This window comes from Dermacentor albipictus, unplaced genomic scaffold (assembly GCF_038994185.2).
Source record: "Dermacentor albipictus isolate Rhodes 1998 colony unplaced genomic scaffold, USDA_Dalb.pri_finalv2 scaffold_15, whole genome shotgun sequence".
NCBI classification, from domain to species: Eukaryota; Metazoa; Arthropoda; class Arachnida; order Ixodida; family Ixodidae; genus Dermacentor; species Dermacentor albipictus.
Genome location: NW_027225569.1, coordinates 9546674 through 9574464, shown reverse-complemented (window position 1 = coordinate 9574464; position 27791 = coordinate 9546674). Strand labels below are relative to the sequence as shown.

At 46.6% G+C, this 27791-nt stretch overlaps 1 protein-coding gene and 1 long non-coding RNA gene across 2 annotated transcripts; both read right to left on the bottom strand.

Moving 5' to 3' along the window:
• Positions 1-145: 145 nt before the first annotated feature.
• On the bottom strand, positions 146-4836 carry LOC139051864 (uncharacterized). The gene is made up of 3 exons (XR_011509588.1): positions 4814-4836; positions 1037-1249; positions 146-313 (listed from the first exon to the last, which is right to left on the bottom strand). It is a non-coding gene; the product is annotated as an uncharacterized lncRNA (long non-coding RNA).
• A 17515-nt stretch (positions 4837-22351) lies between these two features.
• On the bottom strand, positions 22352-24617 carry LOC139051878 (uncharacterized). Its single transcript, XM_070528912.1, has 3 exons — positions 24432-24617; positions 22731-22828; positions 22352-22547 (listed from the first exon to the last, which is right to left on the bottom strand). Exons 1-3 carry the CDS (start codon positions 24573-24575, stop codon positions 22352-22354), a joined length of 438 nt encoding a protein of 145 aa, XP_070385013.1. The 5' UTR covers positions 24576-24617.
• Between the last annotated feature and the right edge of the window lie 3174 nt (positions 24618-27791).

The following is a 27791-nucleotide window of genomic DNA, read 5'->3' as shown; positions in this document are numbered from 1 at the left end:
TTCTTTAATTCAATTAGTAAGTACAAATAATTTCCCCTACGTTGTCCTTTGTGTCATTGTTTGTTGGCTTCTCATGATACAAATGTTTTCATGTGGCACAACAAGAAGTTAATGTACCTTTGCTGAAAGTAAACATACCGTTCTGCTCCGGCTGGGGGACGCCATCTTTCATTTTCTCCAGCCCTATAAGGAAACCTTCTAGGTGGCGTTTTTTCTGGGCACTTTGGAGAATTTTGTGCGCTATTGGGTCAAGGACTCCTCTTAAAGCGTCAACCAGGGTCACATTTGTGATTGCTTTAAATTCCTGGAGGACCTAAAAAGTACAAAGTTAGATTAGAACGACAGAAAGCTGAGCTAGTTGGTAAGGATTCATTATGCAAAATATAAGTGAGGCGTGCAGACAGGACGCAAGAGTAGAGAAGTGGACAACATGAACGCCGACAACACAAAGTTAGAAAGCGAGAAATTAAGAGCAAGAATTCTAGGCAGCTTTATGGTGTCAGACACTACAGAAGTGCTTCAATTGCTGTGGTAACTGGTTCCTTAAGTTGACACTGGAATGGTGAATAATCTTGCAGGACTGTGATGTTTGTATATCTACAATTGGAAAACAGCCTGGTGAATCAAATAGGATGCCACCTCCTTTATCACAAGATCTTTAACAGTGGCTCGAGAAGTAGGATAGGAATAGAAGAAAGGGTAGAATTGATGCTTTAATGCCGAGATTAACAGAAATTGGCAGAAATTGAGGTATTACAGAAAGCTCACTACATTAAATTATGTAAAAATCCATAAGCAGGAAAGAATATGCGGACATTGACCCGAGTATACCATGAAACTACAGAAATTGAATAAGAACAGAAGAGCCGATTTGGCTTCATGCAGACAGTTTTTGGCGACTTGGTCAATGCAGAGTCCATAAACACTGTGCAGCTTATAAGTTCTCAAGCAATTATCTCAACCATTGAAGACTCCATGCATTAGGTCGCACTAAAATGTGCATCGTGTGAGAAAAGAATGCACAACAAATGCGTACCACGGAGCCAACAGCAAGGGCCGGATATTTTTCAACTATGTCCCCAACACTTGGTGTTTTTTCTGAGATCCACTTCCTCCTCTCAGCAAACGTGCGCATCATAGCGTCTAGGAGGTAAATGGTGTCTGGAGAGGCTTTCCTTGCCTCTTTCTGCATAGACTCCACATGCATGAGTAAGCTGATGTCATCCTCAGCATCGCCCATGTCATGAGCCTGGAAAGGCAAGCACGGTTATGAAATACAGGATTTTCATGTCGTTTATGCAATATGTTGCACCCCACACACAAAAAGAATGGCATGGCTGCAAGGAACAAGGCCTAAACTACAATCTATTTTCATAATAAACCTTGGTAGTCTGGAAAACAAAAATACATACAGTCGAATCGGGCTATATCGAACTCGCAAAAAAAAACACCTATCAGTTCGATATAGAGCGTAATTCAATAAAAGCCCGCTAAATAATTGGATGTCATAAAAGTGCATAACATTTGTAAAATCACTTTAGTGGTGAACCTAGCTTAGTTTCGCATGAAACAGTCCTGCATTTTCTTCTGCTTGAGCAATTTCGCTGTCTGCGACGCACGGACTTCTCGACATTGTCTAAGGAGTCGCAGTCGGAGCAGCTGAGGCCGCAACCTTCCGCATTCCCGCAGAAGCACCAGACTAGTGCAAGCGCACCAATAACTTCGGAGGATGTGGGCAAAGGACCGTCGTTGCTTTCCTCATTGTGCCCACTTTCACTTGTGCTCGGTACAATCTCAGCAATGTAGTCTTCGCTTTCGGGCTCTCCCGTGGTTGCGGCACCATTATTTGCACTCACAAACTTATTCACTGTTGATTTGTCAACAGCTTCCAAAAATTCTGACAGCTGACTCCAAACTTCGGCAACGGGTTGGTTGCATTTATCAGAATTTACAGTCATCACCAAGCATGCAGAAGCCGTGCCGGCACGGCTGAAACAATTTTGAATGAACCACTCGTACACGGCCGTGCGTACGTGTCGGGCACCACGGGCAATGGGTTTGCAAGTTTGGCCACTTTAGCCCTAATCTCCCCCTTATTTTTTTAAGATCATGCTAAGAGTGCTCCTCGAAATCTTGCATGCTGTGGGGACATCCGACTTCTCACCGCGTTCAACTCGATTTAAAATTTCGAGCTTCACGACGAAAGGCAAATTCTACCGCTTCATCACGACAACACTGCGGCAGAAGGCACACAAGGTGCGCACACAATTAACCAGAAAAGCAGCGAGACAACTCGCACTTCCGCCATCTTGCGCGATGCCGGCACAATAGCCTCCGATAGGCTGTCTGAGCAAGCGCTGCGGGAGGGCCAAGATCATATTTTGCAGGGGGGTGGTGACAGCTCGTCCAAGGCAGCGCATTCCTTGGTAGGGAGAGCGGTTGGATGGAGCTGCGCCGCCGGGATTCCCCACCACCGCAAGGGAAAGCCAACTTCTGGGGGCACTTTTCTGCCGCTTGACGTTCGATATATCGGGAGTTGCTGCTATTTTTGCTCGATGTAAGCGTCGTTTCTGCTATATATACTCATCGTAACTATACTGTGTCCAGAAATTGTTCAGTATATAGAATTATTCGACTTAAATGGGTTCGATATAGTCGGATTCGACTGCAAATAAAAAAATTCAGCTTATAACACAAGGTGTTCATAAAACCAACATATTTCTTGCATTACATCCAGATACTAACGTGTGAAGATATCTTAAGAAGAAAAGGTAGCCTTTAAGCAATTAACAATGGTCAAACAAAGAATGTTACCGAGACTGACAAGGGGACTCGTCTGCCTCAAAGAACAACTGGTCTGCTTAGCAGTGAATTTATATAAGCAAAGGTCACTCTCCTAGACAGGCAATGGAGGAAGATGAGAAGAAGTTGGTGTATAGAGTAGGGTGAAGGAAGTCAAAGTGGTCAATAAAAAAAAGGGGGGGGGAAAGGTGGTGGTGTTTAGTTCTTATAAGACGGGGACAGGTAGGGGCACTGCTGTTGGTTCTTCACCGAGTGGGGACATCAATAATGGGGAAGGACCCACACATGCAAGCACGCACTGCAACATGGCTGGGGCCTATTTCCAGAAAACAGGAAATAGAACAATGTGCCATTTAGACCTCTAAAAGGACAGTGAATTTCTCGCATGGAAGAAGATATGCTATCCAGACATTTCAAAAGCAAGCTTCTTCAAATGTCCAAATAATTGTCGTTCTTGTTTTACAAAAGAAACATGCTTGCACTTCATTGCATGTGTCATCACTTGGCCTTTTTGACACTTGCACTTATCAGAGGAACACCAATCTGGTCATTTCTTATACTAAGCAACCGAAGTTCTTTGTTTTAGCCCCACCCTGTAATAACTCTTATGGCCCCTTTATTACCGTAAAAACCAGAATATAGGTCGAACTTTTTTTCAAAAAAACCATCGCAAAAAGTCGACCCTCGACTTATATACCGGACATTGGCGGAAAAACTACGGAAGTCCTGCAACAATGGGCGGATGAAGTAAACAGCCACCATCGCCATCAGCAGCAGCGCGGCATCTATGGCGGCGTGGCGACGTTGTGGCACAGCACACAGGCATTTTGCATTTCTATTGTCGCAAAGTTATATTAATTAAAGGCTGCATTTTCATTTTGTTTCAAAATAAGCGGAAGCCGACGTCAATTCACCGTCGCCTTCAAGAAAAAGGCGATTGAGTACACGGAAGCCCACGGCAACCTGGCGGCACAGCGCGAACTTGAAGTATCCGAAAAGAGCATTCGGTAGTGGCGGAGGCAAAAGCAACGTATTACAACTTGCAGCAACCAAAATAAAACGTCATTTCGTGCCGGATCGCAGCGGACTGCAGAACTGGAAGGCAAGGTTGCGGAGTCCGTCCGAGAGCTGCGTGTAGGACCGCTGCCTGTGACTGCCGAATGCATCCGTTTGAAAGCGGTAGAGATCGCACGCGCCTATGGACTGGGCAGCGAGAAGCACCCGTCATCCGACTCTGATCAAAGGCGTTGCTCTGATTCGGAGTAGCGCTTGCGCACTTCGTGCCCTTCTGTGTACTGTACACCGTGCCAATTTTTAACAGTATCGCACTACCATCGACCCGCGTGTTTGTCAGCACCTTGTCATCACGGCACGGAGCGGCGAAATAGCGAAAGTAAGGGCATGTGTACACATGCGCGTATCTCGTTTGTTTCGCTGCTCAGCGCCGTTAATAAGGTGCTGACAAGCACGCGGGTCGATGGTTGCGCGATACCGCTAAAAACTTGGCCAGGTGCACATGCGAGCAGCATTTAAATAAATACTGTCACCATTGTGCAACCCCCTGAGTCGCCTTTGTTTCACGGTAAGGGTGTCATGTCTTTCGGTACTTTTGCCATTGAAATTTTTTTTTTCATTTTGAGAATTCGTTAGTTGGGGGATCGACCTATAGTCCGGTTTTTACGGTATGTTCCTCCAATGTGGCTGTGGCAGATTGCTATATGAAAGCAATTATGTCCTCGATGAATATCTCTCAGTCGAAATGACAGATAACCAACCATTCAAATAATTTTTTTTCAGTTTACATGATTAGAAAATAACTATTCTTAATAGCTTAATTACATACTGTCAAATTTTGGTGGCACCAATCCTTCCTGCATAATACTTTGGTATTCATTAAGTAGGATATTATGGTAGATGTCTTTACAACTGTACAGCCCATTAAATGTTCAGAATAGAGTGCTACCTAAACAGCAGGACTGTCCTCAAAAGAATGAGACACTTCAATACATACAAGAGATGGCCGGGAGATTCGCTTCTGTGCAACCTCCTCAGTGTGCCTGGTTCTTTTGAGAGGCAGGGAACCAGCGGCCTCATCTTGTGTCTCCAGCTTTCTCCGCTGATATTTAGCTTCAAAGCGGAGCTGCACCCGCCAGGAGTCCTGGAAATAAATTAAGCAACTATTGAAACTTTTTTAGACATAATAGAAGTAACAGTCAACACAATTAATTAGCAGGAAAATCGCCTAAATTGAACACAGTGAAGCACCATCATGTACGTTTCAATGTGTGCTGCTGAGTGCTGTCCAGACTATTAATGATGGTGCTGCCACTTACGGCATAATGTTGCGGCCAGCGCAAAAATTGATTAGCATGTTGCCCTGCCCCTTCTATGTAACAGCCAACATTACAACAGTGCCAGGGCATTGCCTTGCTCTCTAGTGTGCATATGACACTGAACAACAAAAATTTATATTACACATTGTGTGCCAGCTAATTTTTGGACCTGTACACTTATTTTGCGCATTGACAGCACAGAAAATGTTACATGTGCTTACATATCCAGTTCCTGTTGAGTCAGCCAGACAGGGGAACTTTGTGATGAGCTCCCTGGCTGCCTCTTCGTAAAGTTTTCCTGGGTACCTATAGAAAGTAAAAAAATATATCAGAAACTAATTATAGCCACACTGGCAGTTTCACATACAGAGCCTTTTTCGAAATGTCAGTGGCCTCAAGAGTTACATGCCAGAAGGTCATCCAAGGTGGCAGTACAGCACATAAGCAAGCATATTGTTACGTGTAGAAAGACCCCTCACCTCCACCAGAATGTTACGTGCAGAAAGACACAGACGGAAGAAATTATTTACAGACTGTTTACACTGGAGCCAGAGCACCAGGCTGACATTCGTTCGTGCCACGGGCACAGCCCCACTTCGTCGTTCTCGCGGCGGCTCGTCTTTTGAGCATCTCGTGATAATATCGTAATAATATAACAGAAGAAGCCTGTTCCAAATATGTTAACCTAGCTTCTTATTTTCTTTACTTGTTTATTTGTATATACTGCAGCCAAACATTTGGCTATAGCAGGAGTAGGAAGAGGAATGAATTTCACAGATACATTCCAACTAATAGCTGTAAGAAATTCATCTAAAGGGCATTCATGTACATTCCCAGGCAAAGCATTCCAGCAGTGAATCATATGAGGGAAAAAACTGCACAAAACCAAGTATAAATGAGAACTATATGCAGAAAAATAGTTCGAGCATGATATTGACAAGTATTTGAGGGGTCTGAAAATGAAATATAATGCCGAGAACAACATGGCGAACTTGCATAAGTGTGCAACTTAAAACAAAGTGCGACATTTCTGGAGTGTGATAACGTTCAGGTTAGAAAGGTTCCAAGAGGCTGAAAAATATCTATCATAACGACGACAGATAAGCTTAACAGCTTTTTTCTCTAGTGATTCTAACAGTTTAACGTCTTTTTTATGATGGGGATTTCATGTGATAAAGGCATACTCCAATATTGCGCTTATTAGGGTTATATAGGTTAATAGTCTAGTGTGTTTTGGCGTGGATCGAAGCGTGCACTGCAAATAATCGAGGCGTACAAGAGCTTCTTGCATGTTAGTTTAATGTGCAAAGACGAAGTCGTATAGCGCAAAAAAAAAGAACTCCCAAATATTTATTCCAGGAAAATCTAACCTTAAGGAGCATACAGAAATACGCTCACTAGCCTGCTGCTTCTCGGTATGAGGCTAAAAGATATGAAACAAATGCAGTGCTAGCTAGAGGACTGCGGCAATTTGAAATAACCAAGGAACTACACATTTTCCTGGGTTTCTGCAGCTAGCATGGTTTTGCTTTATCTCTGACGCCCCACTGCTACTATATATTCCTAAGAATAACCTCATATATGCTGCTAAGTTTGTTTCGTCACCTTCACCCCGTCACACATGTGCAAGTCCAGAAATATGGAAGGAACTTGGAAAGCACATAAAGTGTGTCACTTCATAATTGCACATGCACTATGCGTCACACAAGCTTTTTGAAAGGGACTACATAGGTGGCTCCTGAATGAACAACGCTGCAAATACTTTCACCAGAGTGTGCATTGTGCCCTTGCACAGTTACGAAGTAATGCCATGGCATTGACACTTGCAGGGTATTATTAAGACTCTGGTGGGTTCCACAATAATTTAAAGTACTAGAAGCTAGCATCAAGTTAGCACTGAGCTGCGCTCCACACAAAGGAAGCAATGCTGTAAAAGCCGAGAAAGTAGTGCGGTCATGGAAGTTTCACTAGGCTTGTCCTGCAGGGAAGCTGTTTATCAGCACATTCTCCAGAACAACTATTTTCTTGGTATATTAAAACAACACTTCTGGCATAATCTTATGTCAAATTTCATACAGTTGTACACCTTTTTCACTTTGAAAAGGTGACCTGCTATTTTGGCTGCAACACCTAGCGGTGCGCTGTGGTCACTTTGGTCATGATGTGATAAATATTTTCCAACTGTGAAGCTTTTCATGTGATAGATGGGTCACATTTTTTTACGCACAAGTACAAGACTTAATAGAATTACTTGACACATAGAGCATTTTTCAGTCTATATGTCGCATCTTTGCACAAGTCACATTCCCTTCAAAATGGCAGTTTTTCGAAAAATGAGATTGTATATGTGTTGCACCGAAAACATGGAACTTATATTTTTCACTTTCCTGGTCGCAAATGCAAGCAGTGAAGAAAGCCTCCGTAGCCTTCACAGCATTGCCTCCTAGATAAACACAGTACATGTCAGTGCCATTACAGCAATTTGTGTTCTGTGCTACCGGATTTTTCAAACATGCTTAAGTCCTTTATGGTACAAGAAATGCTTGGAAGCATAATTTGAAAAAAGGTAGGCGTGCAGACACAGACACAAGAGAAGAGAATGAGACAACACAAATGCCAAATATCAACTGAAAGCACACTGTGTGGTGGAAAAGAAAGAGACAAAACTCATTTGTGCATGCTCCAGTACGCTAGTGCCATCTGTCAATCAGGAACACATCCAGGCCTACACCAGAGTTCTTCTATGCTCTATTAGTCATTGAATAATACAACGACCCGTCTACCCTACGTAGAAACGGCCGCAGCTGAAAGGAACTTTATATTGGTGTGGTATCCTTGCTGCATTGTTGTGGTATCGGCACCGAGGACATATCGTGGTGCTGTCTACCGTCAGCACCCGATTATGTAGAAAGTAGGATCACATGCAGAGCATCTGCTACGGTGTCGCCCACTGCTAGCCTTTGCAACGCATAGGTGCAGAATGACGGCCTGTTGTGGAAAGTATTTTAGCCGAGAGTCTGATTCAGTTGATTTGTATGCTGTATAAGCAAATATTGTGGTTAATTTTCATATTTCTATGCCTTTATTATACAGCTTTGTTGTGAATTGGTGCTGCAAATACATTCAGCTGGTATTGACGATAGAGCTTCTCTAGAAGGCAAACGCTCGTTAAAAAAAAGACGAAAAATAAAGGTGGCTGGCTCTACAAAACACTGACAAATTACGGTGTGGGAATAGATTCACACTTTATATCTGCATGAAAACGATGGCAACGCAAAGTTATTGAAGGAAGTGAAACGAGCAATCCATCCGCACCTACTTCAAGCAAAAAAAACTTTCTTTTTATACCATGCAGGAAGTAAACACGCAGCTGTCATTGCTACAGGTATACTTGCATGCGGTATCACAACATACTGAGTAGCGGCGTTTAGCAAGGCTGACAGTTGGGCAAGTTGGTGAGTAATGATGTAATGTGTATGTGAAGCATCCAACAGAATAGGATAAAACATAAAAAACAGCGACTGTCTTGCTCCTGATCGACAGGTGGCACTACCATACCCAAGTGTGCGTAGATAAGTTTTGTGTCTTTCTTTTTTGCCTCAGAGAGAACTTTCAGTTGATAGTCTGCATTTGTGCTTCATTCTCTTCCCTTGAGTCTGCTTTCAAATTATGAATCCATACCAACTAACTCAACTTACTGTCATTCTAAGCTTGGTAGTATTAAAGTAGGTGGGGTGATGACTCACCATTGCTCATTGATTACATCACATGTTATGATTTGTACTACATTAAAACATTGCTACGTTGTTGCCTTCTGTCTTCATGTGGGGTAGTGTGGCTTATCGGGGTGTTCAAACGCAGCTTTTAATTAAAAATGAAATTATGGGGTTTTACGTGCCAAAACCACTTTCTGATAATGAGGCACGCCGTAGTGGGGGACTCCGGAAATTTCGACCACCTGGGGTTCTTTAACGTGCACCTAAATCTAAGTACACGGGTGTTTTCGCATTTCGCCCCCATCGAAATGCGGCCGCCGGGGCCGGGATTCGATCCCGCGACCTCATGCTCAGCAGCCTAACACCATAGCCACTGAGCAACCACGGCGGGTTAACGCAGCTTTTATCCAATAATCTTTTGTTATGTATGTACACTAATGTATGTACCAATCAAGTGAAAAATAAGTCAACTAGCCCCTTACAGACTTATATTGCTCGAAATCCTGTGCTCGAAGCATGGACAAGAAAAAAACTATGTCTGTGGTGTAGACATTGACTGCTGCTGTTTTACTAAGGTGGGCGATACCTGCCCACAATGATGTTTTTAAGATTTCAATGCGAGGAAGCTACTACCTCAACTGCTGAATCTTCTTTCTATAGGCACCCTGCAATGCAGTTTGCCTGTACATGTCGCGCCACCTGGCAGCGGCGGTGAGCATCCGCGGGTAGGCCGTCACCGTCATTTCACCAGTGACCGCGGTGCGCTCAGGCGCGCCTGCAAGCCTGCTTTTCAAATTTTCCAATAGATTCCCCGCGGCCTCTTGGCAGCTCCTTTGTGAGAAGTGTGAACAAAAAGAACAAGCGCAGATACTGCTGCGTTAAGAACTGTCACAACCGCGAAGGGGATGTCGGTATCAAATTGTACCGCTTCCCTTCGAAACCGGGGGAAGCAACCCGGCGGATGAAGTGGATCGTCGCGGTTCGTGCCGGTCTTGCGAATTTCTGCTTAACGAACTAAGACGTAAGTGCAAAAACAAGAAAAAGAAATGAAAAAGAGCCAGGAGCTGCATGTGTAAAAAGACACAATAAAGCGTCAACGGCATGAAAATGCGTAAAATGGTTCCTGCTGTTGTAAATCAGTTTTGATAGTTGTTTAGCTCTTCTTGCTCCAAAACAAACCCGCAGTGGTTGTTAGGTGTCAAATCTAGCTTCGTAAGCGCTCCGTGCTGGAGCTTTGCATGCGCTTGCTTCCTCCTGCGCCAAGATCAAGACGCGAATGCTGGTACCGAGCTCATTCGTGCCGATGTTTTCTCGCGCTTAGAACAACAGAACTAAGGTTGGAGTACACTGCAGAACACGACGAGTATTCGAAAATTAGCATTTCCCTCGAGCACACAAGTGCATATTTCTTCAATCTTCACGTTGTTTAGTCTCAGCTGATTGCTCTCTATGATTCTTCAGCGGTAATATCTTCTGACATTCGAGCCCGAACGACAATACCAGAATATGCTCGAGGCACTTCGTCAACGGAGAAAAAAGCACTTACCTGCCAATTCGCCAAAACTTCTACAATGTAAGGTGCAAGGCACGCTCTAAGTAAGAAAGCGACAAATGACAGTTCAAAGACGTCCACGGCCGTATTTGCTCACTTAAGTGGCATAAAATAATGATTTGTTAACGCACTTCGAAATCGACGTCGTAAGCATACTTACTTTGTTGCGAAAAATACTTCGCTACCCGCGGTGGTTGCTTAGTGGCTACGGTGTTGGGCTGCTGAGCGCGAGGTCGCGGGAATAAATCCCGGCCACCGCGGCGGAATTTCGATGGGGTCGAAATACTAAAACACCCGTGTAATTAGATTTAGGTCCACGTTAAAGAACCCCAGGCGGTCCAAATTATTCCGCAGTCTCCCACCACGGCGTGCCTCCTAATCAGATCGTGGTTTTGGCATTTAAAACACCACAATTTATTTTAAGCACCTCACTGGGATGTCCGTGCTGTTTACTTCTTTGACACGGTATACGTGGTTATAGCAAAAGATTTCACGTCCTTTCTTAAGCGTCGGTGGTCCAAAATGGGCCTCGACGTTTTCGATTGCCAATAACCGCAATTTAGAACGTCCGAAAGCTTTCAAACGAGTGCCGCAAAAGCATGCCTCCGTAGCAGCGGCCGCCTCAGTGTTTCGCGCAACTGACACGGTGGCGCTGACGGCTGAGCCGATCGCCGCGCCGCCTGACCATTGCAGGGAGCCCATACCCACAACTGAAAAAAACAGTCTTCTTATAGCTTTTACAGGAGAACAAGAGCCACAATGGCAGCCCATTAAACGTGTCACAGTAGCACATCACACACATAACCATGCAGGATGAAGTGCAAGCATGAAGACATCTCACAGCAATGACATGCCCATAAAGTAAAAGGAGTGACACAGCAGAGGGATCAGAAAATTGATCACCCTGTCATTGATCCCAAAGATCCTCCTTGTCATACAGCAGCGAAGAGTGCACCCCACCTCTGTCCAGAGGAAGGGCCACATAACTGCTGCGCCTGCTCAAGGTAAAAGTGGTAGCAAAGGAAAGGAAGAAAAGGCAAAGGTTATTGACTGGTAAAGATATTGCATGTAACAAAAGATGGCTGCCAGATATTTCCTTCCTTTTTATATGATGTAAAGAGGTGGCATAAAGGATCTTAACCAGGGTGTCGAACCAAACCCGTACCCGAATTGGAAGTTCGGCCAGAACTGAACCTGAACCAGTATTCTCAAATGTGCCTGAACCTGACAAACCTTAGCACTATATATATATATATATATATATATATATATATATATATATATATATATATATATATATATATATTGTTACGGTGAAGTGAAGGAAGACGTTGAATTGGACTAGAGAAAGACGAAGTCTGGCGGTTGCCCGAACGCCATATCCATCATTTGTAAATATAAGTTATTTTACACTCGTGGGCCTGCTTTCTTCCCGCAACATTTTGGTGGAAGGTGCGGGGTACAACCACGGAACTTCGCAGCGGACGTCATCTACCTGCTGCCACAATGGCAAATCAACCGACACAAGCGACAACGCCTCGGCAGCCCGTGCCCACGGTCATCCTCACTCACCCACGGGACCCGGGAACATTTTGTGTCACGGACAATGTCGACGTCGAGGACTGGCTTACGATGTACGAGCGAGTGTGCGACAACAACAGGTGGGATCCTACAATGATGCTTGCAAACGTAATATTTTATCTGAAGGGAACTGCGAAGCAATGGTATGACACACATGAAGCTGACCTAACGAGCTGGGATGTTTGCAAAGAAAAAATGCGAGACCTGTTTGGCAGACCTGTCGGTCGTCAGCTGGCAGCTAAAAAAGAACTTGCGTGCCGCGCTCAGACGTCCACAGAATCCTATGTCGTGTACATACAGGATGTGCTGGCCCTCTGTCGCAAGGCTGATGACAACATGACCGAGGCAGACAAGATTGGCCATATATTGAAAGGTATTGCAGACGATGCCTTCAATCTCTTGATGTGTAAGGATTGTGCCACTGTGGATGCAATTATTAAGGAGTGCCGGCGCTTCGAACAAGCGAAGGGCCGCCGCGTCACTCAAACTTTCGACCGGTTGCCCAATACCGCCGCGACATCTTCTTGCGAAGACCCGCCGCGGTTCGTTCAGCCCGCAGGACCGGAAGAAATAACGCGCATCGTTCGCCGTGAGCTTGAGGCCATGGCCCCGGCTCCCGTTCGTTCAGACTGTCGGGAAAGCGTACCCGCTATCTCCCTTATACAAGCGGTCGTTCGGGAGGAAATAGCAAGTTTGGGCATTCCATCTCTCTGCTCAGTCCGCCATACCAACGCCTACCAAATTTCTCCGACCGCTCGCTCCCGGACGCAAAGCTTTCCACCACTCCGTCGCAACCCAGCTGAATGGCGCACAGCGGATGATAAACCCATCTGTTTTAATTGTTCCGGTATTGGACACATCGCCCGTCATTGCCGCAACCACTGGTCGTCGCCTCCTCGGTGGTCGTCTCCGAGTCACTACAGCCAAGTACCCGACAATCGCACTTTCTCGCCCTATACGCCGACTAGGAACATCAACGCCGACAGTGCTCCACCAAGATCCAGCCGCTCCCCGTCTCCGCAAGGTCGTAGGTCCCGTTCGCCTCTCGTTCACCGCTCTTCGTCCCCTTCTGCAACCGGTCGCTTCGCTTCGGGAAACTAGGCGGTGCAGCTCCCGGAGGTGAAGCTGCAACTCCGACCGGGCCCACAAATCCTCTATTGACCCTGCCTACATGTGGAAACCTGCTGGACATTGAAGTCGATGGCGTTCCTGTTAGATCTCTCGTTGATACAGGAGCGCAGCTTTCAGTTATGAGCGCTGCTCTCCGCAGCAGGCTCAAAAAGGTTCTGACCCCCGCCGTACCGTGCACCGTGCGAGTCGCCGATGGGAGTACGTCACCTGTCCTTGGAATGTGCACAGCACGTGTGACCATTGGGGGCCATTATACCGTTGTTCTATTTATCGTCCTTGAACACTGCCCACACGACCTAATTCTCGGCCTCGACTTCCTTTCGAAACACTCTGCCCAAATTGACTGCTCCGCAGGTGTTGTACAGTTGGACCTGCCGCTTCCTGCCGACGCAACCACTTGTGCTCCACACCGCTTATGTGCTGCTGAATTTGCAAGGCTGTCTCCACAGGCTGCTACAAATGTCCTGCTGACGCCCTGTCCTCCCGTACCTGATGGCGAGTACGTCCTGTCGCCGCTTACTGACGTGGTTTTGTCGCGTAATATTGCCCTACCGAGCACCTTAATTCGGATCCGCGAAAACTGCGCTCGCGTGCCCATCCTCAATTTTGGGTTCTCGTCACATATTTTGCCACACGGTATCGCCATAGCGCATATCACTCCTTTGGAAGAATTTCAGATTTCTTTTTTGACCTCTGAATCCTTCCTCAGTACGAACGGACCTTTGTCATCCACTCCTTCGTACTCGACGCCTGCGGACGATGTTTCTAAGATGATCGCCCCCGACCTTCCTTCCGAGCAAACAACAGCTCTTCGTCATCTCCTGTCATATTATCGGGACATCTTTGATTTGGACGACCGTCCACTTGGCCAGACATCTGTTGTCACGCATCGCATCCACACCGGTGACGCCAGCCCCATTCATAGGCGGCCATATCGTGTCTCGGCAACAGAAAGGGCCATCATACAGCAAGAAGTAGACAGGATGATGGACAAGGACATCATTGAACCCTCCAGTAGCCCGTGGGCATCACCGGTTGTCTTAGTAAAGAAAAAAGACAACTCGTGGCGCTTCTGCGTTGACTACCGTCACCTCAACCGGATAACAAAGAAGGATGTTTATCCCTTGCCTCGCATTGATGACGCTCTTGACTGCCTTCACGGATCCCAATACTTTTCATCAATTGACCTCCGCTCCGGCTATTGGCAGATTAGCGTCGATGAGATGGACCGCGAGAAAACCGCCTTTGTCACACCGGACGGTCTGTACCAATTTAAAGTCATGCCCTTTGGATTATGCAATGCGCCAGCTACATTCGAGCGCATGATGGACTCTCTCTTGCGCGGCTTGAAGTGGTCTACATGCCTGTGTTACCTCGACGATGTGATTGTGTTTTCGCCGAACTTTGAGACCCACCTGCGGCGCCTCACAACCATACTCTCCGTGTTTCGCAGGGCTGGCCTTCAGCTAAACTCCTCCAAGTGCCATTTCTGTCGCCGTGAAATTAACATGCTTGGTCATCTCGTCAACGCCGCCGGAATCCAACCTGATCCACAGAAAGTTCACGCCGTGCGAAATTTTCCTGTACCTTGTTCAACGAACGATGTCCGTAGTTTTCTGGGCTTATGCTCTTATTTCCGGCGATTTGTGAGAAATTTTGCGGACATCGCTCACCCTCTCACTGACCTTCTTAAGAAAGACGCCTCTTTCTCTTGGGGACCGCTACAGGAGAAAGCCTTCTCTACCCTGATTGAGCGGCTTACCACTTCCCCGATTCTCTCCCACTTTGACCCTTCTGCGCCCACTGAAGTACGAACTGACGCGAGTGGTCATGGCATCGGCGCTGTCCTCGCTCAGCGTCAACAGGGCCAAGACCGTGTCATCGCTTACGCTAGCCGCCGCCTTTCCACGCCCGAGCGAAATTACTCCATTACTGAGAGAGAATGTCTCGCGCTCGTATGGGCGGTCGCGAAATTTCGACCGTACCTTTTCGGTCGGAGCTTCTGCGTTGTCACCGACCATCACGCCCTCTGCTGGCTCTCCTCTTTGAAGGACCCAACTGGACGACTTGCACGTTGGGCATTGCGCCTACAAGAATATACATTTTCTATTATATATAAGTCAGGACGCCTGCATAAAGACGCTGACTGCCTGTCCCGCAATCCCGTGGATCAACCGGACGATACCGATGCAGACTCGGACATCAGTATTCTGTCCCTCTCCGGCTTCCTCCACATTGGCGGCGAGCAGCGCAAGGATCCTGTTCTTCGAACACTTATGGAACGCCTAAGCTCCTCGCCCAATGACCCGTCCCTTCGGATGTTCACCTTGCGCGATGGAACTTTATACCGTCGTAGCGTTCGTCCTGACGGCCCGGAGCTCCTCCTAGTCGTCCCCAAGCACCTTCGACTCACCGTGCTCCAGCAACTTCATGACGCTCCTACTGCTGGACATCTGGGCGTCACTCGTACTTACGACCACCTGCGGCGCCGCTTCTTCTGGCCTGGCATTTATCGCTCTGTGCGCCGTTATGTCGCTTCTTGCGACCTGTGTCAGCGCCGGAAGACGCCTGCTATGCCTCCCGCTGGTTTGCCTCAACCCATTGATATACCTACAGAGCCCTTCTTCCGTGTGGGCCTCGACCTCCTTGGTCCGTTTCCAATTTCCATCAAAGGAAACAAATGGATTGCTGTAGCAACCGATTATGCCACCAGATATGCCATCGCACGAGCCCTGCCAACCAGCTGCGCTGCAGATGTCGCCGACTTCTTACTAAAAGACGTCATCCTGCACCACGGCGCCCCTCGCCAGTTGCTGACGGATCGCGGCCGCTACTTTCTATCGAAGGTCGTTGATGATCTGCTCCGCTCCTGTTCTACAGAACATCGGATTGCTACCGCGTACCACCCTCAAACGAACGGCCTCACCGAGCGACTCAACCGCACACTCACTGAAATGCTCGCCATGTACGTTTCCAACGATCACCGCGACTGGGACGTCGCTTTACCATACGTCACTTTCGCATACAACTCGTCCCGTCACGACACTGCCGGATTTTCACCATTTTTCCTTTTGTACGGCCGCGACCCCACCTTGCCTTTTGACGCGTTGCTACCTTCCGCAGTACAGTCACCCAGCACTGCTTACGCTCGCGATGCTATTGACTTAGCCGCCCAGGCCCGAGATGTCGCCCGTCATCGCCTCACAGTCTCGCAAGCTTCTCAAAAGCGACGCTACGACCTTCGGCACCGAGACCACCATTTTAACGCGATAGCGTTAAGGAGCTCGTGTCGCAGAAAAGCCGGTGTCGTCGGCGTCGGGTGTCGGCGTCGGCGGCGTTGACCGTGAGCGATAAATCACGGCAGGCGCTTCATAAATAAAAAGCAACTTCCAAGATTGGCCCGGTGGGAATCGAACCCAGGTCTCCGGAGTGTGAGACGGAGACGCTACCACTCAGCCACGAGTTCGATGCTTCCAAGCGGTGCAAACGCGCCTCTAGTGAATGCGGTGTTGCCTTCGAAACGAGCCGTGGAAAGTTATACTGCGGTGTATATCGGTAATTATGAACATGTAACGTACAGAAGTCACAATTACACGAGTTGCGAAGTGCGTTTCCGCTGCATTTCTTCTGCGCTTTCCGCACACGCAGAGCCATCTTGCGGCAAACACAGAAGACCCCCTCCTCTCAATGTACGGCGCTGCCCCGACAGGAGGAGCGCCGCGCGCGCATTGGGACCGCTGCCAGGTGCGTCGCGGGACTCCCTCTCCCCTGACGACGCTTCGCCGTGCTTCCGGTTTAGATTACTATCTATCTCTCTGCCCGTGCCGATCACGACGTACATAGATCGCGTAGATCGTTTCCCCTCCGAGACACCGAGTTCTTTGGTTCGTTTCGCTGCGCTGCGTTGCTTGACGCTCACCGCGTGATAGGTGGGCGCTAAGTCCGATGCGGGGCGCATCGTAAGTGATTGCTGTGCCGTAGCGCATTGTCTTATACCCCTTGGCGGGTCGACGGGAACGCTGTCGCGTCCCACTCTTGAAGGCGAAGCTTAAGCGTCCTCCAATTTTTTCACCTGGTTCCCTTGTACTTCTTTGGACGCCTTCACGTCGTGTCGGCTTGTCGGAAAAATTACTGTCCCGTTTTTCTGGTCCGTACCAGATCTTACGCCAACTGTCCGACGTGACCTACAAGATCGCCCCACTCGGTCAGCCTTCCGTGCCTCCCAACTTAACCAGTGATGTTGTTCACGTCGCCAGGCTCAAGCCCTATGTCCCCCCAATAAGTGAGGCTGTTTAACTTGCACCGGGACGGAGCTCCCCCACCGGGAGGGTGATGTTACGGTGAAGTGAAGGAAGACGTTGAATTGGACTAGAGAAAGACGAAGTCTGGCGGTTGCCCGAACGCCATATCCATCATTTGTAAATATAAGTTATTTTACACTCGTGGGCCTGCTTTCTTCCCGCAACTATATATATATATATATATATATATATTGGTTATGGGTTCAGAACAAAGCAGCTCGAAGTATAAATAAGAACACTAGTTAGAGTCTTCATGGAGACAGTAGAGTTTTAGAATAAAGTACGCAAGCTGCTTGCATACGCAAAAAGTAGGGGCCACGGTACGGCACATGCGCAGTACCATCGACCCTAGTTTTTGAGTATGCAAGCCGCTTGCGTCCTCTAAACTAAAACTCTCCACCGATCCAAATGGAGACTCATCTAAGTGATTCTGGTACATTGCAGCTGTTGGGTTGACAGTTAAATTTCCGAAAAAAATATATATATGTGTGTGAAGGAGGTCAACTTATCTAAAATAATTACCCACCGTTGCGCCAGTGCTTCTTGCCCTTTATGCGGTGCCTGTCAATTCGCTGTTTTGGTTTATACAAAGCAATTTATTGCTTTGCCAACCTTAACGTGTTTGTATTCCTTCAAAATGATGCGCAGTACTGTAGCCTACAACTCAACAAGCACTGCACTACCCACTAGTTGAATCCAAGTAGAGCTCATTATTAATCATAACTTTCAATGTGATTGTGCACCAGATGATGCCTTGCCCTGTCACATGTAGAATACATGTATGTAAATAAGTTTTGCTGCCGAACAGACTCTAGAAACTATTAGTTTTATTTCACTTCAATTTATATTTGACGGGTAATTATTTTCCTCTATTCGAGCAGGCTCATATTTTGCTCTCTCCAAACATCAGAGTAAATTTCTAGTGTTTTACTTGCTCTCAGTATGATTAGCAATATAAAGAAATGCAGGAAAATGAGCACGGAGAATTGCGAGTGGATGCATCGAATTGGTCCACGTGCTTGCCGCACAATGCAGCCCTCAAAAGATGGCCGGGTTTATCAGCATGCCCATTGTAGCTATTTCCAATGAATTGCCCTTATATTTATATAACAACACCAATTACCCTTTCCGGTCTGCCAACAGGACAATTTCTTCCGCCTCCTGACAAAACTTCTGGTTGTCCCAAGAGCTCGACACATGATTGGAAATGAAAAAGAAATGTAATGAAACTTAAAAATACAAGTCCTGGGGAACTTACAAGTGCAGTCACTTGAGCAGTGTTGTCTGGAGTTTTTAAGGTTAGCATGTTTAAGTCGATAGCATTGTGTAATGTGTAGCAGATAAGTTTATTGTGCTGGACCGGTTCGGTGTTGCCAACTGGTTCACAAACCGTTCTAGATCTTTATCTAAGATGGAGTGAAAGGGAGCACATTAAACATGAACTGAACCCATACTTTTTCCGGTTCGACACCCTGACCTTGACATACATTTTGGTGCACAAAATATAAAATGATTATTTTACAGAGTACCTTGCAAGTTCTAGGCAAAATGTGTTGGCAGTAATGCTGTTGACTTGATCAGATAATAGAAGTTGAAGGTTGCCTCATTTCAGTGAACACCTAACAAGCATGCTTACTTGTTTGGTGTAGAAACAACAATCGAGAACAACAAAACAGCAAAAACATGCACGAACACTGATGACAGTTGCTGTTGTTCCGATTTAAAAAAAGCTGTTTCATCACTGAAGTACACGTTTACTCAATGTAACACTTTTTCAAGCTTGTCTGCTGTAGCTTCCAGCATTACTGCACTATACTGCTCACAAAAGGAATATATAAACATTATTATAATTACTTTTTGTCACCAACAAAAATGTTACGATACCGCCAACAATTCCTTCACTTGTATGCGAGCGGCAAGTTCAAGCGAAAACCTGGATATAACACATCATCATCATCAGCCTGGTTACGCCCACTGCAGGGCAAAGGCCTCTCCTACACTTTTCCAACTACCCCGGCCATGTGCTAATTGTGGCCATGTTGTCCTTGCAAACTTCCTAATCTCATCCGCCCACCTAACTTTCTGCCGCCCCCTGCTACTGCTTCCCTTCCCTTGGAATCCAGTCCATAACCCTTAATGACCATCGGTTACCTTCCCTCCTTATTACATGCCCTGCCCATGCCCATTTCTTTTTCTTGATTTCAACTAAGATGACAATAACTCGCGTTTGTCTTGCTTGCGGAAAGTGCCCGTTACCGGCGGGTTTAAGTGGTCTTCAAGTTTCGTTGTTTTGGCGCGCTTTTCGAGTTGCAGGTTTCACAATTTTTTCAAGTCAGTGCTCCACTTTTAGGCGACAGTGTATTTGAGTGCAATTTAATTTTATAGTCACATTTTTTTTGGTTTTAGCTTCTTTTTAACTTAGAGGTCTTGTTGTACATTCGTATAACTGGCCGTAGAGAAGCGAACGAAATGGTTGGTTCGTATAGTGGTCTTTCAACAGCTTTTGTTCTCGATTGCCGCAAGGCGTTCATGCACCGTCTTGGCCGGCAACTGCATGCAAGAGGCCGAGACGAGGCATACGGTCGGTTTCTGAGGGAGCTCGCACGTCTCTTTTTGCCTATAGGCATTCCAGCAGGAAGGCAACGGCCCTTGTTCTGGTCGGGCTACGTGACCCTTTGAAGAAAAGGCCAACCTATTCGAATGCGCTAGGTCGAAGTCATAAACAAGAAAACCTGCAACATGTGCTGCGAACCAGGAGTAGCGAGCGCCGTAGAGTCCCCTGTCCGCACCCATATGGGTGACAACACCTAATAAAAAACAAAATAAATAAATAAAATGACACGTGCAAACGATTTGTCTACTTCGCATGGAATCTTTGTCGAGACAAAGAGGGAGAGTGTGGCACAGTCATAGACATCGCAAATTGGCAGCGCATGTCGTCTGCTAGGAAAGTGTGGTATGTTAGGAAAACAAGTTGTGGGGCTCGCACGACGGCCGCATTTGGTACGAAATCGCTGTCCTGTTCAATAGGCTTTGACACTGAAATGTCATGCTCACACACTCTCCTCCCAAGAGGATGCACCGCAATGCAAGACAGCACCCCGTTTTACAGAAGGCGAAAAGAGCCTGCTGACGGCACTCGTGAACGAATACAAGCATATTGTGGAATGCAAGGAAACTGATGTCGCGTCGTTGACCAGACAGAACGAGACATGGAAAGAAATAGCAAAACAATATAATGCCAACCACGGGATTACGCGGCGCGATCACCTGCAACTGAAAAAATGCTGGAACAATGTGAAGCAAAAGCGGAAAGGAGGAAGCTCCGAAAGAAAAGCGAAAGCGCCACAAGACAGGTAAGCGCACATGTTCTGCATGACTGGCTCATTTGGGCTACTTTTTATTATGCTCAGTGCATGTTTCGTATTCGGTAGATGAGTGCGTGACAGTTCGGCATGCTGAGCATAAATACGGTTGTGAGCGCTAATAACTAGTGATGGCATGTGCAACCATTAGAGATGAGAAAATACGCTTGCAATCAATCTTTCCACGACTGCGGGAAGCGCACCAGAATCGGTCGCAAGTGCTCCGCGATGAGCAGGGTCATCTTTCCAACTGCGCGGCACACTGTTGACTGAGGAATGCGGACCAGACTCACGGTGACTGTTTGAAACGTGCCAGCACCGTAAAACAGCAGAGCCATCAGAAACTGCTGCATTAGAGGCACACATGCTGTCCTCTGTTCTCCCCTCTTTCCCGAATGGGCAACATAGCGAGAAGTTGTCGCACAGCGTTCTTTGTGAATCTGCAGTGACCAAGGAATTGTTCGTCATCGTACAGCTCCATCGGATTCCCTCGGTCACGTAGGGCGAGTCGCGGAATTTTCAGCAAGGGCTGCGCCTCCGAAAATGCTGTATCTATGACGTGGCAAGCAAACTCGAAAGCAGCTAACCTCCGCACGACGTCCGTTCGGGAGGCTGCCATGTTGGAATAACGCACGAAGTCAGGTTAAAGCTAGCCCAGGAGCAGACTTGAAACTTGGGGAGACTTTGACCCAGCCAAGTCGTTCGCAAGCTCGAGAACAATTTCAGATGCTCGGTGAAGCTGTCTTGAGACTGCCAGGAGTCAAGTTCGAGCCAAGTTAGATCTCTGCATTCGGGGGTAAGCTTCCAAAAAGCAACTTAATGGGCAGAACAGTTACCGTGTCAAGTATGCCACCTAATTTGTACTTGCACAGTCCAGGAGTTTTTTTCGCATAGGAAGAATTTTTCATCAACTAGGAAGCTTTCTTTCTAGCAGCTTCACGCTGCAAATGAACAGGTGACAATTTTCCGTCATGGGAGTCGGCAAATGCAATCTCATGTATACAAAACGAATAGCTTCAGAAAGTTGCTTTAAGCAATTGGGTAAATTTAAGTAGGAACATCCATAAGATCGTGACATTCCTTTGTAGTTGTACAGTAAAGTTCGATGAACAGTTCACTGACCGTAATTTTCACCACGTGAGAGGCAAATCAAAGTCTAATCAAACTAACGGCTGTTACCACACTGAAAGGTGGGCAGTGCCACTAGTATTCCACAGCATGCTGCTGAAGGTGGCCTGTAGTGGTAATGCAAGTGCAAATAGCTTACTGTATGTTTTACATATTTCCTCATCATTGTCACCCATCATGCGCCTTTTTCTTCCCTCTTTCTTTCCCTCCTCCCAACACAGAATAATGTACCTCAGGCCGAACTGTGCATTTCATATCAGTAAACATTTCTCTATCTATCTATCTATCTATCTATCTATCTATCTATCTATCTATCTATCTATCTATCTATCTATATATATATATATATATATATATATATATATATATATATATATAATAACACACCCTACTGAGCAATGCATTGATGAGCTGAATGAAGAAGTTGTAAGGGTTAGCCAGCTTACATTGTGTAGGTGCAGAGGTCGTGGTACAGCCACTCAACCACTCTGCGTCGATTCGCAAAGTAGCGGCCTGGCTGGTGCTTCTCGATACTTAACCTGATATCTACAGGCACCGACGGCAGGGTGTAAACTCTGCGTGCAGGTGGTTCTTGTGGTGCAGCTGGGAGGACCTCCACATCAATGACATCAACAATTCTGCAATGCATTTAGAATAATGATTGATACTGCACAATTTGCTCATAGAAACCTTAATAAGTTAGGTGCATGTCAAAAAATGTCATCAATTTAACAAAATCAGCTGGGCATGCTGTTTATTTTTTCACCCCTAAAGGACTTTTTCTTGAAATCGACAATTGCTAAATACAGCACAAAACTTACCGATACTGGCTCCCTTCTTTTATCTCCAACTTCGACTTGTCCTCAATGATAAAGTCATCGGTCACATCGACATGCAATCCAAAGTCGGCATCAAAAACCTGTCAAAAATGTTTGTGGCAAATCAGCAAACACTTGTACACAGCCTTGACCTCAGTTTAGGCGTTAGAAAAAAAAATGACAATTTATGAGGAAGCCATAGGTCGGGGCCCACTACAGTGGTCAGACACGTAAAATCTAGAAAAGGTTTTGAAATAACCCAAGGACCACTTTAAATGAGATGTGCTCCATTTGGGAGAGAAAGCTGTAATCTAGTAACTGTAGGCAGTATAATTTTGTGTAAGGGTCTAGTGTTTCATAAAAAGAAACAAAAATTGGTAAAGGGAAACAGCATGAGGTTTAAAAATCTAACTCTGCATCAAATGGTTATCAAAGTTCTACAGGCTGTGTTCACAGAGCATCCATAGCGGTCAAATTTTATATATTGACACGTGTACTTATCTTTATCGCGCAACCACGTTTCGCCGCTCAACAACTGTAATCGCAGAGCGAGGGACGCGCCTGCATGTATCCGACGTTTCTGGAAAGTTATCGACGCTTCTATCCGCGTGTCTGTTGTCGCCGAACCTTGTGTTATCAGATTTCATCGCGTGACACGAATGGTGTAGAACTTTGTGGAAGACACGCGGGTCCCATCAGTTAATCCGGAACATTCGACGACTGATCTATAAAAGCAGACGCGCTTGACCCGCTGATCAGATTTTCGACGATCGCCGAGCGTGTTCGCCGCTTTCGTTGTGCTATAAGTGTAGCCTGTTTTGTGGGCACGGGTTCGCCCAATAAAAGCTAGTTTTGTATCCCACCGTACTGCTTCTTTCTTCACCGTCACTACCACGTGACAATATGAAGTCACAGCATGGTGTGAATGTCAGAACGTTAACAAGGCTTTCGAAAAGTCTCACTCGCTGCTTACGTTTATGCATGAGTGCATATATTTTGCATGCCTTAAAATCATTATGTGCAGTTATTAACGGTATTGTGCGACTGTTTACCATTGTCTGTTTAGGCCAGTAAATTTTATTAAGAACTAGTATGCAAACAAAGACACGTGGTGCATGCCAGGTATGCAGGGCACATGAGGACATAGTAGAAACATGGCATATGCACTAAGGTCGTGCCTTTTGCATTCATCAAACATTTATTGCCCTTCATTACAATGAAGTTGAATTCATGGGCAGCATGTTGTCTTGATGTGCCTTGCCTATCTGGCATACAACACGTGTCATTCTTGTATATGTATATAAATTATTGTCAATGCGATAAAGCGTTCAGTTGAGCCAGTGCTCCTGTTGTCTGAATCCCTGTCAGTTATTTTCCTACCATATAAATACTTGTTGCTGGGCCAGTTGGTTCATCTTATTACGCAACGTTAAGACTAGACCACGGGAGGAAAAAGTTCAGGACAATAAACAGCGTCTACAAGACTCTTTCCGCTGTAACCTGTCTAACTTTTCTTTCTGCCGTCGGTTGCACCTTAGCTTTGCCTGACACTGCGTAATACATCAGTAATCACAACCGCACGGAATGTTGTAACTTTGAGCTTGCCGTAGGTAACTGAATGCAACCCTCACAATCGCCCGAGTTGAAGGCAAACAATGGAACGTGACTGGAGACACCGCAAACATATATTGAAATTACACTTACCGTCAGTGTTGCGCTGCCGAAGTCTATACCGGCGAATGCCCGCTCACGCTTCAAGTATTCGAATAGCTGTGCGCGCTTCCAAGGGCCAACAAAAGGCACGACGACGTTCTTGTCGCCAAACGTTACCAAACATTTGCACGCCATGGCCTGACAAGCAAAGCACCTTCACAGCAAGAAGCAGGTAATATAACCCGATGCGCGTTCTAAAGAATGCCGGCGTCGCTATCGAATAAGTGATTGCTTTAACGGGTCAAGCAAGGCTCGCGATATAGGTGTTGACAGACAGGAGATGGTCGAGCACGTGAAAACAGACCAGTGAAGCGAAAATATTCCTCGCCGAGGTAGAGTAGTTGACAACACGTGTTGAGGCCGGCCCGTGTTGTATGAAGCAATATTTCCATTTTATGAATAACAAATTATTACGCAAAATTTATTTCCAGACTGCTAAATTTTTTTGGCGATCTTGCAATAACTGAAAGGAAATACGTAAATGCGGAGCTACGTCTAGGCAGTGGTCGGAGAAAACACGTGAGGCAAAGTTAGAAAACCTGCTGTGTGCCTTTCTGTAAAGACAACGATGGATGTAAAGTATTGCCCTAAGTGCCCGTACTTCTCTTGTCAGCTGACAAAAGTCGTGAAACACATAGGCATAACCCACAGCGCCGAACCGAATTTTAGTGTGTTTTGTGGCATCAACGGCTGTGCGAGTACGTACACGAACTTTTCTTCTTACCGATCGCACTTGTATCGTCGTCACAGGAGTGTGCTAGAAGAAAACGGGAGCAACTTCCAACGTGTATTCCAAGCGCAGGAAAATGACGCAGCATAATCTCAGCCCGGGGAATCGCCTCCAAATCGGCAAGCTTCACAGAGTGACTTTTGCCACATTGATGACGACGCGCCGTCAAGTGATTCATCAGACAAGCAAAAGCCCCAAGTTCACGGGTTTCATCAGTTTCTCCAGCAGGCGAAGTCAACTATCTGGAACTTTTTTTTTAAAGTAACTGAGCAGCACAGTTTGCCTCATACTGCTGTGGAGATGCTGTTTACAGAGTTGGAGTTCGTCTTTGAGCTGGTGCTCAAAGCTTATTCTGAAGAGATCACTCATGCTATGAAAGCACCACAGACAGCAGCTGACCTTGAGTGTCTGCTTCTGTGCTCCTTTGTGTCACAACTATTCGATGGTATTAAGAGCAGACGACAAAGGGAGAGGTATGCCAAAGAGAATTTCCCCTTCGTTGAGCCAGAGCAGCAACTGCTTGGCCAGAATGCTGTGTATCACTATGTGCCGCTACCAAAGCTGCTGAACGCTTTGTGCAAAGCGCCAGACATTGTGTCTCATTTGACCACACCTGAGTTCATGGCTTCAGAACCTACTGTGTACAAAGACTTCAATGATGGCCTTATATACAGAGAACATTTCAAAAACATAATGCGAGAAGGGAGTGAATGCACCATACTGCTGTTCCTCTACACAGATGAGGTGGAAGTTGCAAACCCTTTGGGACCAAAGCGAGGCATGCATAAGCTACTGGCTGTATACTGCAGCTTGCTAAACCTTCATATGAAGTACAGATCACAGCTGCAGAACATTTATTTATTATTGCTGGTGCGCTACACCTATGTCAAGACTTATGGCCTGACAGCCATCTTGCAGCCTTTGCTAGATGACTTGAATAAGTTGTACGAGCATGACCTCAGCTTCGAGTACAGAGGATCAAAAAAATGTGCTCAAGTGCTAGTTTTGGCATCTGTGGCGACAATTTGTCTTTGAATCACCTTGGCGGCTTCTCCTGCTGTTTCAGCCGTGGCCGAGTGTGCAGATTCTGTATGGTGTTTAAGAACCAGCTGGCAGATAAAACATCGGAAGACATGTGCAAACTGCGCACTGCACAAAGGCACAAGATGCATCTTGCAGCCATTGCTGTTAACGGCACTACCAACAAACGCCTCTATGGGGTAAATGATGTATCTCCACTTTTAACACTTCCATACTTTGACGTAACCCGTCAGCTACCCCCAGATATAATGCATGGCATCTTAGAAGGAGGAGCAGAGTGTGTGCTGCGTCATGTTCTGAGAGGACTTCTTTCTTCTGGCTTGCTCTCCAAGCAAGACTTGTCTGATCTGTATGCATTTGAGTATGGTCCTAATGACTTGAAAACCAAGCCTGTGCCATTCAACATGACTTTCATCACTGGCAGTGCTGGTTTAACAGGAACAGCTTCAAAAAAAATTGGAGGACGCTTAAGCTTCGCCTTCAAGAGTGGGACGCGACAGCGTTCCCGTCGACCCGCCAAGGGGTATAAGACAATGCGCTACGGCACAGCAATCACTTACGATGCGCCCCGCATCGGACTTAGCGCCCACCTATCACGCGGTGAGCGTCGAGCAACGCAGCGTTCGGCGCGGCAACGAAACGTGCGCCTGAGCGAACGAAACGAACCAAAGAACTCGGTGTCTCGGAGGGGAAACGATCTACGCCAGCCAAACGTCGTGATCGGCACGGGCAGAGAGATAGATAGTAATCTAAACCGGGAGCACGGCGAAGCGTCGTCAGGGGAGAGGGAGTCCCGCGACGCGCCTGGCAGCGGTCCCAATGCGCGCGCGGCGCGCCTCCTGTCGGGGCAGCGCCGTACATTGAGAGGAGGGGGTCTTCTGTGTTTGCCGCAAGATGGCTCTGCATGTGCGGAAAGCGCAGAAGAAATGCAGCGGAAACGCACTTCGCAACTCGTGTAATTGTGACTTCTGTACGTTACATGTTCATAATTACCGATATACACCGCAGTGTAACTTTCCACGGCTCGTTTCGAAGGCAACACCGCATTCACTAGAGGCGCGTTTGCACCGCTTGGAAGCATCGAACTCGTGGCTGAGTGGTAGCGTCTCCGTTTCACACTCCGGAGACCCGGGTTCGATTCCCACCGGGCCAATCTTGGAAGTTGCTTTTTATTTATGAAGCGCCTGCCGTGATTTATCGCTCACGGTCAACGCCGCCGACGCCGACACCCGACGCCGACGACACCGGCTTTTCTGCGACACGAGCTCCTTAACGCTATCGCGTTAATAAGTGGTGCCTGCTCAGGTTCATTACATTGATCCTGGGAGGAAAGATACCAGAGAGCAATGAGGACTGGGAGCTGCTGTTGCAGTTCAGAGAAATCCTTGATGTTGTGTTTTCACCAGAAATCCCAGCTGAAAGCCTCGCATACTTGAGTGTGCTGGTGCAGGCATTCCTCACTGAATTTGTGAAACGCTATGGCCGAGATTCAGTGATACCAAAGTTGCATTTTCTTGTGCACTACCCAAGATTTTTGCGTGAAGTGGGACCTCTTAAACATATGTGGTCGATGAGGTTTG

Excerpts from the sequence above, each read along its gene's own strand:
- LOC139051878 (XM_070528912.1), bottom strand. The coding sequence starts at position 24,575 with ATGGCGTGCAAATGTTTGGTAACGTTTGGCGACAAGAACGTCGTCGTG. Across the intron at positions 22,829-24,431 it reads TCGGCAGCGCAACACTGACG|GTTTTTGATGCCGACTTTGG; the intron begins GTAAGTGTAATT and ends CATTTTTGACAG. Across the intron at positions 22,548-22,730 it reads AAAGAAGGGAGCCAGTATCG|AATTGTTGATGTCATTGATG; the intron begins GTAAGTTTTGTG and ends AATGCATTGCAG.